The sequence below is a fragment of the Taeniopygia guttata genome, chromosome 3 (assembly GCF_048771995.1).
Source record: "Taeniopygia guttata chromosome 3, bTaeGut7.mat, whole genome shotgun sequence".
In the NCBI taxonomy this organism is placed as follows: Eukaryota; Metazoa; Chordata; class Aves; order Passeriformes; family Estrildidae; genus Taeniopygia; species Taeniopygia guttata.
This window is the reverse complement of record NC_133027.1, coordinates 94131401-94143721: the sequence shown is the minus strand read 5'-3', so window position 1 is coordinate 94143721 and position 12321 is coordinate 94131401. Positions and strand designations below refer to the sequence as shown.

The following is a 12321-nucleotide window of genomic DNA, read 5'->3' as shown; positions in this document are numbered from 1 at the left end:
TTTTAAAATTTGTTTTAATTTAGTTTTACTGAAATTTATTTTTTATGTTTATTAGTGTTACAATGAAGCACTACTTGGTTATGTTCAAATTATTTTTTTATTTGAAGTTTTAATCAATGTTTTTTACCTTTGTCGAGTAGCCATTCATCAACTACTCGACCAAGTCGATATGGAATTCGCTGTCTAGCAATCGCCAGGCGCTCGTTATCATTGTTTCCTTTAAAGTTTAAAGAGACATTTCATTGGTTAAAATCTGTAAGGTCAAAGGTTAAAAGTTAATACTTAAAGCTTGAGCTATACAGTTGCCACATGATTTTTTGAAATTTGGAATTTTAAAAATTGCTACCTAGAACATTTCATGGTTCAGACTTTTCATTCATTCATTTATTTTATTTTAGCAAACAAAATTATTCCTATGTTAATTGAAAATTAGAAATCTGCATTTGAGCTAGGTTATTAAACTTATGTTATAGACAGACCCAAAAAACAAATTTAAACATCATCGAATGGCTTTACAAAAAAATGATAGTTGACCTCAGGGTTTTGTCTTTTTTGATGTTTCTTATTAACTAGTTAAACATGTTCAGGTGAAACAGGTTTAAGTTTTCAAAAGACATCCAACTTCTCACTCCAGGTTAGTCATTTAAAGAAGAAGAACACAACTCTTAATCACCATCTAAGGCACACTTACTTCTTCTGTCTAGTAATAGTCCTGCTGTAACTTATTCCTAAGCAGAAAAAATACACATTTCTTCGCTTCATTTAAATAAAATTCAGAGATTCAAATACATGATACAGAACAGACCAGGGCATTCACAGTTTGTACATTTTCTTAAGACTCCTTGACAATGTCTTGAAGGAACATCAAGGCTTTGACAAAAGTGACTTGAGGAAAGGTAGCCTGGTTCTGAAACATGCAAGTGCTTTAAAAATTAGCAAGAGGTGGGGTTTCATAAGTTAAGAACTAGCCAGAACCCATCAATGCAAAGGACAAACTTGTCATATTTGCCAACTGTATCTATTCTCAGTCAGTGCAGAGATCTCTGACTTCTTTAAGTAAAACAGTGAGATAAAATAATGCTGGTACAGTCAGAAAAATAGCAGATGAAGAATAATTAGTGAAACACTTTAAATATTTATTTATAATTATAGTTTTTTGGGTTTGAGTGATATAGCTGTGATCCCTCAGAATATTACTTAGAAAACTACTTAGGAGAATGGCAAACCTAAATATTTCCTTCAATGTATAGGCTTTTAGTGGCAGCAGAGTTTTAGACCAGCAATATCTTTTTCTTTCATAGAATTGGTTCATATTAATAAAGAATCTGGGAGATAAGAAGAGCAATATGGGTAAAAAGCAGTCATTCATAAATCATGCCCAAATAAAAAGTCAATCTTATTTGCCCAAATATTCATATTTTCTTTGACTTCAAAACCCATCAAACCAACCAAGAAATCAAGTCCTGTATCTGCAGTGGAAATGTAAGCACACACTGCAGTAAATAAACACTTTCAGAAATATTATCCAAATTCAGGAGATCAGTGTTCCAGTTTGTCCCAAAATAACAAGCCATAACAGGCTTGCAGGGAAGAGTCAGTACAATAGTCCCCCCCAAGAACTGCAAATGAAACCATAGTGGAATTATGCAGATTTTTATTCTGCAGTGCTGAGAACTGCTATTTTCCGTGTTTCATGTTTCATGTTCTCACTTGGTTTAGCATGGCCATCATTCGCCAGAAGCTGACCTCTTTGCTTTTGAGAAGATGGCCTTTTCCTGTTCCTTCCCTTCCCAATATCTAATCATAAAATGGTTTGGGTTGGCATCATTGCAAGGGACATTTGAAAATCATCTTTCTTCCCACCCCCCTGCTATGAGTAAAGACACCTTTCACTAGACCAGGTTGCTCAAAGCCCATTTGACCTGACCTTAAGCCCTTCCAATGATGGGGCATCCACAACTTTGGACAACCACAGAAGGTGGTTCCACAATTTCCCTGAGTAAATATACTATGTGAACATCTAAGTGCATGTCATATTAAAAAGTACATGGACATATATGCACATGTATAAAATATACACATTTTGTTTGCACGTACATTTATCTCTCTTCTCAGCGTTTAGATATATTTTCCATAAAACAGAACTGAAACTGAACATCAAACGTTCAAACATTTTATGGAAACTTTCCCTTTTGTACCTCTCCAATAAAGTGAAAATTTAGAATTAAACACATCACAACACAACCACTCTGATGATGTGAGAATACAGAAAGTTTTAATATTTTTTTCGTGTTATGATCTTTAAAATTGCTTCTCTTCATCCTGGCCTCCTTTTCTTACAGCATACTTCCTGTGACTGAATGGAAATTTGAGAAGTACCAGAAAAAAACCCATAAGAAATGTCATGTGACCAACTGAGGAACAAAAAAAAAAAGGGAAAAAAAATGGTATGATGTTACATGTTTCTCTTCTGGATTTTTATCTTCCATCAAAATATGTGTGTATATATGTATACCTAAACCAGTGAGGTAACAATTTCTATTTTCTGATAGTCAGTTACTTTTAACACATTTATCTTTTCAATAAGATGTTTTGACAGTTTTTATTGAGGCTTTATCACTTGAGTCACTGAATAAGTGAGAAAACATCCTATTTCGAAAAGGTTTCCTTAACTTACAGTAAATGAATAATGAGTTTTAGTTAGTGTTGTGTACCCTTTTGTTTTTTTGCTTATCTATATTTAAAAAAAAATGGGGGAGTGGGGTGAAATTCTTCTGTGTCATTTATAAGAAAGGCTAAGTTGTTCAGTAGAGGTCTGTGGGCATAAAGAATGCATTAACATAATGGAAATAAGTCTCATGGATAGAGATCATCATTCACTCATCAACTTCACACACGGTTACTCACTGGATGCCTTTCAAGAACAAACGCTCTCTAGTTCCCAAAAGAACCAGGAAGTTATGGCTAGGTGTTCAGAACTACCTATATTGGGAAGCCATTAAAACTGTTGTTGTTTATTCACCCAGTAGATGCAGATCAGCAACATGTGGTAAGAGAACCCCCTGCAGTCACCAGATGGGATCCTCAGTGCTATTGCAACTCTCTGTTGTAATTCTATGACTAACACGGGATCTATCCTAGCCAAAGTCCACTCTCATTGCTCTGCAGCTGCTCCAGAATATCTCTATGGTGATCCTAGAAACTCCTCTGTGACCTAACAGCATAAATTTAATCTTGGCCAGCTTATACATCTCTTTGAATTATTTCAATAAAAGATACAATACGTATGTTTTTTGAGCCTATTATAATGTGATTCTGTCAATAAATTATGTTTCATACTAGCTGTAGCAGTCCTGCACCACTGGGAGCAAAATTCAAATGAAAAGCAAGAAAATAACAATTTGATTTGTAAAGGTCGCACAAAAAATAATTGCTGATTACATTAGCCCGTTCCTCATCAGAGGAAAAGTGCACTGTGAAATACATCTCAATTTGACAATATTACGTTAGCTTAAATTCTTCTAGTGTATAGTATAAATGGAAAGGTTAGAGGGAAATGGTGTGGAACTTATCTGGATTTAGCTTCAAGGAGAACGCACGGATTTAGTAATGATGAAACCAGTAGACACATGAAAAATTATACATAGAACTGAAAATAACAGAAACTCCATTAAAAGCAACATAAGTCCTATTTACTACACAGTGAAAAACACACATAGTTTCAATATATGCTTCTTTCCAAACATCTGGTTTGGGTCATACACTCAGCTACAACAAATCTGGATCGACCCAGTAAAACTCTATGCATTTTCCTCATTTTATAATCTCATCCCCAGTAGAGAAATCATAAGTATGACAGATTGTTTTCCTCAGGAGTATGCAGTTCACGTTTTTCTACCTTCCTTTATTTATGCTTGTTTTTACCAATATGGTGAACCACAAGGAACTTCTTCAGTAAAAACACTTCCAAGAAGGTTAATAAATTTTTTCATGTTCTAAATAAACCTGTGGCTTTGAGATTTTATTCTGATAGATTAAGTGCTCTGGCAGGCACCCTTTCAATCGTAATTCATAAAAAAAAAACCAACCCTGATGTGCCTAAACTTTAATTGTAGACAGCTATGTGACTATCCAGCATTACTCTCCCAGGTTATATGGCCAAGATTTCTTTGATTAAAAAAGCTGGGTGGAAATGATTCACTCAGGATGTGTACCATGATATTGTCTAACCTGATTGAATTCTAGATGGCTTCATTCTTCTGCCAAATACACAATATTTTGTCACAACAAGAGTGTTAATTCCATACTGGCAGAAAGGCTTCAAGGGAATAACAATAATTCCAAAGAATCAAGGTAAGCAGAGAAGAGCAGCAAAGGTCAAATCTTTGAGTCAGAGTTAAATCTTGTGTCACAACTGAGAAGAAGCAGTCCAAAAAAACTTTAATCATACCTTTATATCTATAGGTCAGCTGGGATAAACCAACTATGTGAACTTCACTAATATGTATTTTATCCCTCCTGATTTATTATATTGTCAGGGCTGGAGTGTAATTCTATTTTGTGCTCTGAAATAAAGGTGTCAGTTATTGATGTGAAATAGCAGCATCCTTGAAAGGGAATAAGTAAGAAGGTTGAAAATCGTGAGTCTGTGAAGAGCAACCTAGACTAGAGAGTATTTTCTTTGAAACAAGACCTTTAACAGAATACAAATTCACATTGTTAGTCCCAGCAATCTATTAGGGAAATAAATAACAAAGTGATGAAACCAAGGTCTGTCTCCGTTTATAAACAACCCTCTCTCTCTAGTTTTGTTCATCATGATCTTGACACCGCTCCTTCTGAATCATGACTCCCTTGACATCTGCCAGAGCAAGGCAGAGACCCACATCATTCCTCCAGATGCGGTTAGGGATGAAATCTGACTGAAATGTCAATTGCATGGCATGAGAGGAAGCCACAGCAGCTCAGGGTGGGATACAGGGGCAGGCAAACAATCCACAAACAGTCTCACAGAACCGGGAAATGAAATCACAGTCTCAGTCATGTCCCATACTAAAGTTCTTTCATACCATCTATATCCATTACTGTGCTCACATTCCTGAGACTGGGTAGAGAAGAGGTCCAAGTTCACCTCAGGAAGTCACTGTGTCAGGGGGGACACTGCTCTGACCTCTGTTTTTGCTGAGTGCTCACAGACTTGTCTAGCCAGTGTTTGATCGAGCAGTGAGCTCTGGATGGATTAGATGAAGGTGTATATCCTTTTCTGCTGCTGAAAGATGTCAGCTCTCCTTATCACAGTGTGTGGGGAGAGACACAGGAGGATGCAGTGGTCAGTGTTGAAGGTGTTGTATGAGGAGTTATGTACTCAGAAGGCTGATTTGGGCCTCCTTCAGCGCTTGAAGAGAAAGTAGACACAGAGCTGGAGAATGTGAACATTTTGAACGAACCTTACCACCAGCTCAGTGGGAAGATAAAAGTAAAAAGAAGCTCTTAAGTTAGAGAAAGAACCTGTAGCAAATAAGTAAGAGTGCAGCTCTTCAACACCTTACCTTCTCAAGAAAATTTAACCTAGAAAGCGAGAAACCAACATGAAGTACATCTCGTCTACACTTTGAAGTGCCAAGCCTGGCAAGTTGATACTAAATGACCATAATAATATGACCCTTTGCACCCTACAGGAACTCCCAAATTCCTTACAATGAATATTAAACATCCAAAGAGACTATTTGCCCACAGAAAGACTGATAGCAGTCTTCACAGAAGAGTAAAATCTCTCACTAGGGGCTTATAACACTGTTAAGAACAAAGTAAAACTTAGGTTTCACTTTAAGAATATGATTACCACATCTATTGAAAGATGTTCATCTATCCTACAGATTGTACCAAAACATCTCATATTCACCTGTAAGCTCCTGCTTTCAAATTAAAGAAAGCAAATAATATTTTTACAACTTTCTACAGGATTAAACTGTGAACTCTCATTAATGTCTCAGGGGGAGAAGAACCTTCACTTTATATCAACTACCTGCTCCCCTGTTTTTGTTTTTGGTTACTTTCCACTGGATTAATTTCCAAATAAATGAAGAATGTGCTCTTCCTGACTCTCACTTCCTCACTACAATGCAGTGTCTCAGTTTGTACAGCGTTGGATGACTTATTTTGAGAGATTGGTGTATTATATCAAAAACAAGCAAGAGAAGATAAAAAGCAACAAGAAGCAGATAAGAAAACATAAGAATTGCCTGATAAATTAAAGGTCATATTTTGTAATCTGGAGTTTTAGAAAGATCCTTTGTACTGGCTGTGTAGTATTAAAGGAGCTAATATTATAGGGCTGCTGCTAAAATAGGCAGGACAATTGATAGGAATCATTGAAGAGGAAGGAGTTGTTGTAAGTATGGTACCATGTCCCACATTAGAGTGACATTTTGTAGTTCTCCAAGGTAAAAGGACTCTGAACTGGTTCTAAATCATAATGTCACAGCATTTAAAGTTACCTTTTCTATATGAATTTAACCAAAAGTTGACTCTAAGCAGTTTCTTATTCCATAGATTTTCAACAAGTGAAAAAGTTTCAAGCCTATTGCATTGAAAATTAGCTAGATCTGAGACAGCAACTACTGAGGGTGTCCTACTGACTTTTTCCCAGGTAGCAATCTGGATGATCTTCATTTCATGCTAGAAAAGAGGTACTATATAGAATGTCTCTTGACAGAAACAATACATTACATAAATGAACAATGGCAAATGGGAAACACTACACTCAGCTCTCATTTTAAATTCCCACTGGGATGTAACTCCATGAATATCCAGTATTCAGGTAGAAGCCATCAATAAGAAAGGACTTATTAACTGTGTGGTAAGTCTCCTAATTAAGTTTAATCACCACATAAATTCTGAGATCAGCATAAGGACAAACTGCCAAAAGGTCATTGCTCATATCCTTGCATTTTATTGTAGACAGTGAAAGGCTTTGGAAAAATCTATTTTTCCCATAAGTTATTTGTGGACAATTTGCAACATGAAAAGTTATCTGAAACAATTGGAAAAATCTCTTCTGGAGTTAAATCCTGCTCTTGGTTATGTGGTTGATAAGAGAAAATAGAGTATTGGCCTTTAGTTGTGATCTCCAAATCTGCTGCAATTGGACTGCTTTAGCAGACTGTTCAGGGGCAGTGCAGGGTACAGATAAAGTCATGCTCATTACATGACCAGATTCATAAACACTGTGTGAAATCCAAAGCACTCAGCATCATCCTTCATCAACAGCACATAATCTAACTTCACTGCAGCTGTAAATTTTAAAGACATTGATTTCATGTTCTTTCAAAAAAGGTGCTGGAGTTAACCCCTATGGCCCAAAGTCCTGGGACACACAGGTGTTTTACTGCACCTGTCCAAGCTGTACCAGCTAGTTCTCCTAGGGACAAGCATAATTACACACAAGCCAACAGGAAGAAAACAGATGTCATTATTTGGACCAGATTTTGCCAAGCAGAAAAAAACCAAATGTGTCCATATAGACAGAAAATGGCATTTAAGAGATAAAAATCTGTTCTGTGTCAGCAGTGTGGGCAAAAAAAGAAAAAAAAAAAGAGAAAAACCTAGCCCTTGGCCAAAGCAAGCTTGAGACTTTCAGTTCTGTCTAAAAGTGGCATTTCAATTTGTGTATTTAAACCTTGCAGACATTTTACTATAAAAGAATAATCTATTTCAAATGGAAAGGTTTAAACTTGCACATATAATGCTTTTGGCAAGACACAGAAACAGAAACTGTAAATAATAGAAACAGATGCTCACTGAGATAAAAGCAGAGGAATGCTTTAGGTCTGCAGAACTACAATAGGACAACCACCATGGAAAAGCATAATGGTTCTGAGTAGACTCCCAGAAGAAGTTTAATCTTATCTGTTAAAAAATTAAATAATCTGATTTCCTATTTATAGGCTTTTTTTAAACACTAATAATACCCCTGTAACCTAAGATATGTTGCATATAATTTTAACTTTTTATAAAATGCAGCTCATTTTCTAATAATGGGCAACACACTTCCAGTTAGCTAAGGTTTTTTCCCTTGTGATTGATTATGTTTTATTTATATATATATATGTTTGGGGGTTTTTTTTGCTGCAGTAGAGCCTAGAATACTAAGAATTGTTGTGAAACATTTGATTTTGTTTTGAGATGGCAATTTTGAAGAGAATTGAAAAGTTCAGTGCTCAGATACTCTGAATTTCTCTATTCAAAACTCTTCTATATCTTCTTTCTTGTATGGTTTAGGAGATTCTCAGTTAAGGGAAAGTCTGGTTACCATAACACATTTATCACTCTCCTGATATCTCTGCTTCGTGACTTCTCATACCCACTGTTTAAAAATGGGACAAAGACCCTGGCTGCTGGGTAAAGATCCTGTGTGGGGAATAGGCAGTAGAAGGCCTGCCAGAGTTGGCACAAACCACTTCCATGAGAAGTCCATTTCAGTGCATCCTATTCCTCAAAAGTCCATGAAGACACACTGAGCATCGAGCATGGAAGCAATTCTCTGGTGCCTTCCTAAAGCATGGCATGAAGACATCTTTGAACAGATCTCTCCTGGGATGTTTTCAGATGACAGATGGTGTCAAGGAAGTCTTGGGCCTCCAGAAGAAAAAGCCAGTGACTCCAAAGCCAGTCTGAACAAGTGTGGATCCTGCACCAGCTAAACCAAGACATCCCTGTGCTTTAAGCCCTTGACCAGGACACACTTTCATACAAGGAGCTGCTCTGTTTTAAAAGCTAACAAAACCATGTTTTGGATAGGTAGTGCAAAGCTGGCAGCTAACTTTCATGTAGGTCTAAATTTACTGGCTTGATTTTCAGAGCAAATCTGAGCTGAAACACCAGCATGAAGAAACAATCAGTATTGACCTACTTAAGCATATATGAATTTGCAAGGAAATAGATTATCACTATTCAGCTGTCAATATGTTTAATTTTTCATTTTGTTTTACAAAAATCCATTGGCTGATGCAATACCCACAGTGTAGACCTGAATTTTACTTTGAAACACTTATGAAATGTTAAATGGGAAAAAGATCAACTTTAGAAAGAAAATAACTCTGCTAGCACAATTTACACATCTAGTTTTTCTCAGGGAACCGTTTGACCTTTTAAAAACATACTGAAATCTGCCATGTTGAAATTAAATAAGGCTATTATCATCTTTCCAGCTTTATGAACTCTTCTAACTTCTCTAACACAAAGCACTAATGCATTATTAAATATAATGTATTATGCTATTTAAATTATTTTTATTTCTAAATGATGGTACTGAGCAAAGTGAAGTATTAAATAAGCATCTAATTCAAAGCAGATAATACACTAACAGATAAAATGAGCAGATGAGTTACTAATAAAATATTAATACATTCCAGTTTAATAAGCATATTTCAAGACAAAATTCAGGCCTCTGAGCAGGAAGGACTACATCAGTCCATCAATCTACTGTTCATCATCACCCATTAAAGTACTGGCATGGACTCAATAGATTCCATGGGAAAAGGAAGGTGCCTCCTGTCCTTGCTTTTATTCTTATGTTCACAGGTTTGCCACTGCTTCTAAAGCAGAACACTAAAACTTAGAAAGTATGAGGCTGAAGTATATTCAATTAACACTAAAATATCTCTAACTGCCAGGGTGGGTTGTTACAACCAATAAAGTACAAGGCTAAAATGGGATTTTGACAAGGATTGGAGCAACATCCCATTTTGATTTCTGCACAGAACACCCATGGTGCTTGCCTCCACAGGGCTATGACAGATAAGGGAAGTGTACAGGCAGCAGATTATTTTTGACACACTCCTGCAGCATGGCTCATCTCTCCAGCTCAGCTGGAAAAGCTGCATGCAGGCTTACCCTGTGGAATGCTCTTTAACTAAAGTCAGCTACTGCAAAAATTACATGCAACAAACTGTGAGCTATCAGATAGCATGGATAAGCAAGCAGTTAACTAAAAATCATTCCTTGCAGGAATTTATCAGGGTTTATGAATGTATAAATATACAAAACTGAGAAACAGAAAGATAAATGCTTTATTAGGATTTAAGTAATATTTCCAGTATTCTCGTTTGCAAGTACATTCTCACTTTGATGCAATACAACTGACATATTTAAGGCATCATCTAGCTTTTGATTAGCACAGTAATGTTTCTGGATATAGAAATGATACTTGGAAACTTTTCTTTTTTTCCTACTCAGCTATAACTGACTTTAATTCCTAGAAAGTTATTGCTATAGCTGCATTATGAATGCAGTGGTGCCATAGCATTATTCTTATATTGATAACACACTCCTAAGGCATAGGACTAATGTCAACTGCACACCAAAGGATATGACTAAAGTAGTTGTTCAGCCATTAAACTATTCTTTGCTTAATTAATAACCAGGTCAATGAGAATTTTCAGGGAACCACCTTCTCCTGATGTGATGACACACCATGAGGTAAATCTCTCAGAGGTGAACACCAAGGCTCACTGTTGAAATTCTGTGCTCATTTCTTCCATGAATTTCTTAACTCTGATTACAGCTTTCTAGGAACAGCTAAAGAGCCCTGTAAGCATCTACTGTTTTTTTCCTCCTGAAAGCACTTAGACTGTAATCAAGTCACTGCATAGTTTTCTTTTTGACAGTATAAATCACTTAAGATTGTGCCTCTCTGGGGTTCTCATTATGCACACACCAATTTGTTTTCTTCCATAGAACCACAGGCCTCAGGTACAGACTTTGATACCTGTTCCAGAGCTTGTTTCAAAGTGCTGCAAAAGGTGGTAAAATCGTCCCCAATTCTTAGTGCTTTAGCCTTTTGTGCCCACAAAGCCATTTCCATAAACTCCTTTTTCACAGCCTTGTGTGATGCTTCATGTGGAGAAACCTGGAAGACGAGACCCCCCACAAGTCTTCTTGGAATTCTACTTCTCCAGGACACTATCCACATTGCCATAAGCTTTTTAGAGCAATAGGGAACCCCAGTGGCTGGGGGAAGTTCCAGTCAGGGAGTGCCCCTCACTGAGAACCATCAGTTGCATTCAATACTGAGCTTATTACCTCAGGCTGACTAATGAAAAATTAACTATATTCACTGCTCACCACTTGGATGAGGAATATCCACTAACTTTGGGATTGGAAATGAGATATGTGGCTTTGATTTGCAGGCTCCCCAAAGTCACTGCCACACTTTCCTCTGCAGTGTTGCTCCTCTCTGGTTGTAATTTGGCTCTTAGAGGATGATTTTTACACACAGGATGCCCATGAACACCAGAGAACTTAATAAAAGGGGAGGAGGAATGCTGAAACTGAGTTTGAAACCTCTCTGCCCAAATCCTTCATGTGTACCATAGCCTACCACAGCTTTCTGGAACTGATAGTGCAGCTATAACTGAGTTTGCAGTTTAGTTCAGACAGAAACTCACTTGAATTTACATGAGAGAAGCTCTAGTACTGGGACCTTAAAGTGAGGTGCTAAAGAATCCTTTGGTTAAACATTGCTATGAGGCAATTACCATGCTCTGAAAATGAAAATATGCTTTCAAGGTTGAGCCCTGTACCCAGCTACAGTTATATCTTGAGCACCATTTGTTCTTTTACAAAGGATGCATTTATTATTCTCTCCCTATTATGTAAACTGTAATTTAAAAAATTTAAACCTCTCCTCTATTAATGCCCATCAGATCTGTAAAACAGGGAAATCAGAATTGTCTTTATATATGCTTAACCTTAATGATAGGGTGTTTCATTCTTTTTTTAACGTCCACTATACCCAATGCTGCACCAGAAAAGCCATTTAATGCCTTAGAAATAGTTTAGTGAGGAAAATAAACCATTCACATCTCAATTAAACCAATTTGTAAAAGTATAATTTCACTGCCTTTAATTCAGTTAACTTCTGCATTAAGAGGCTGAAATTAGGATGCCCTTTACAATGTTTTGTGCTTCTGATACACTGAGAGATATTCAATTTCTGCTTCAAATTTATTTGAAATTCTGTATACTACACATTCTTCCCCTTGTGAAACTCATAAGACTTCTAGGTCATATAAATCATACAAGGTTTTCTTTTTTGACAGGTAGGATAGACTGGAAAAAAAAACAACTATCCTCTGGCTTAGCTATACCTTGCTAGGGTCAAGGTAGCTCTTTGAACACTCCTGGAACACTCTGAATTTAGGTGTATATACATGATATAACACAACAGTAGAATTTGTTGCAACTAGGGTGCCATTAATCTCAAACCCAAAGAATTAAAGAAAATAAATATTTTGACAGTGTAGATGCTGCAGTTGGAAG

At 36.6% G+C, this 12321-nt stretch overlaps 1 protein-coding gene across 38 annotated transcripts in view; it reads right to left on the bottom strand.

Moving 5' to 3' along the window:
• The window catches only part of NRXN1 (neurexin 1), a 668143-nt gene that overhangs the window by 95568 nt on the left and 560254 nt on the right, over window positions 1–12321 (bottom strand). For 26 of the 38 annotated variants that reach the window (XM_030269639.4, XM_030269642.4, XM_041714827.2 and 23 more), the window contains one exon: window positions 128–217. The exons of the other annotated variants lie outside the window; for them this stretch is intronic. In XM_030269639.4, the coding sequence (XP_030125499.1) occupies window positions 128–217 (90 nt within the window). The remainder of the gene's footprint in view (window positions 1–127; window positions 218–12321) is intronic. 38 annotated transcript variants of the gene reach the window in all.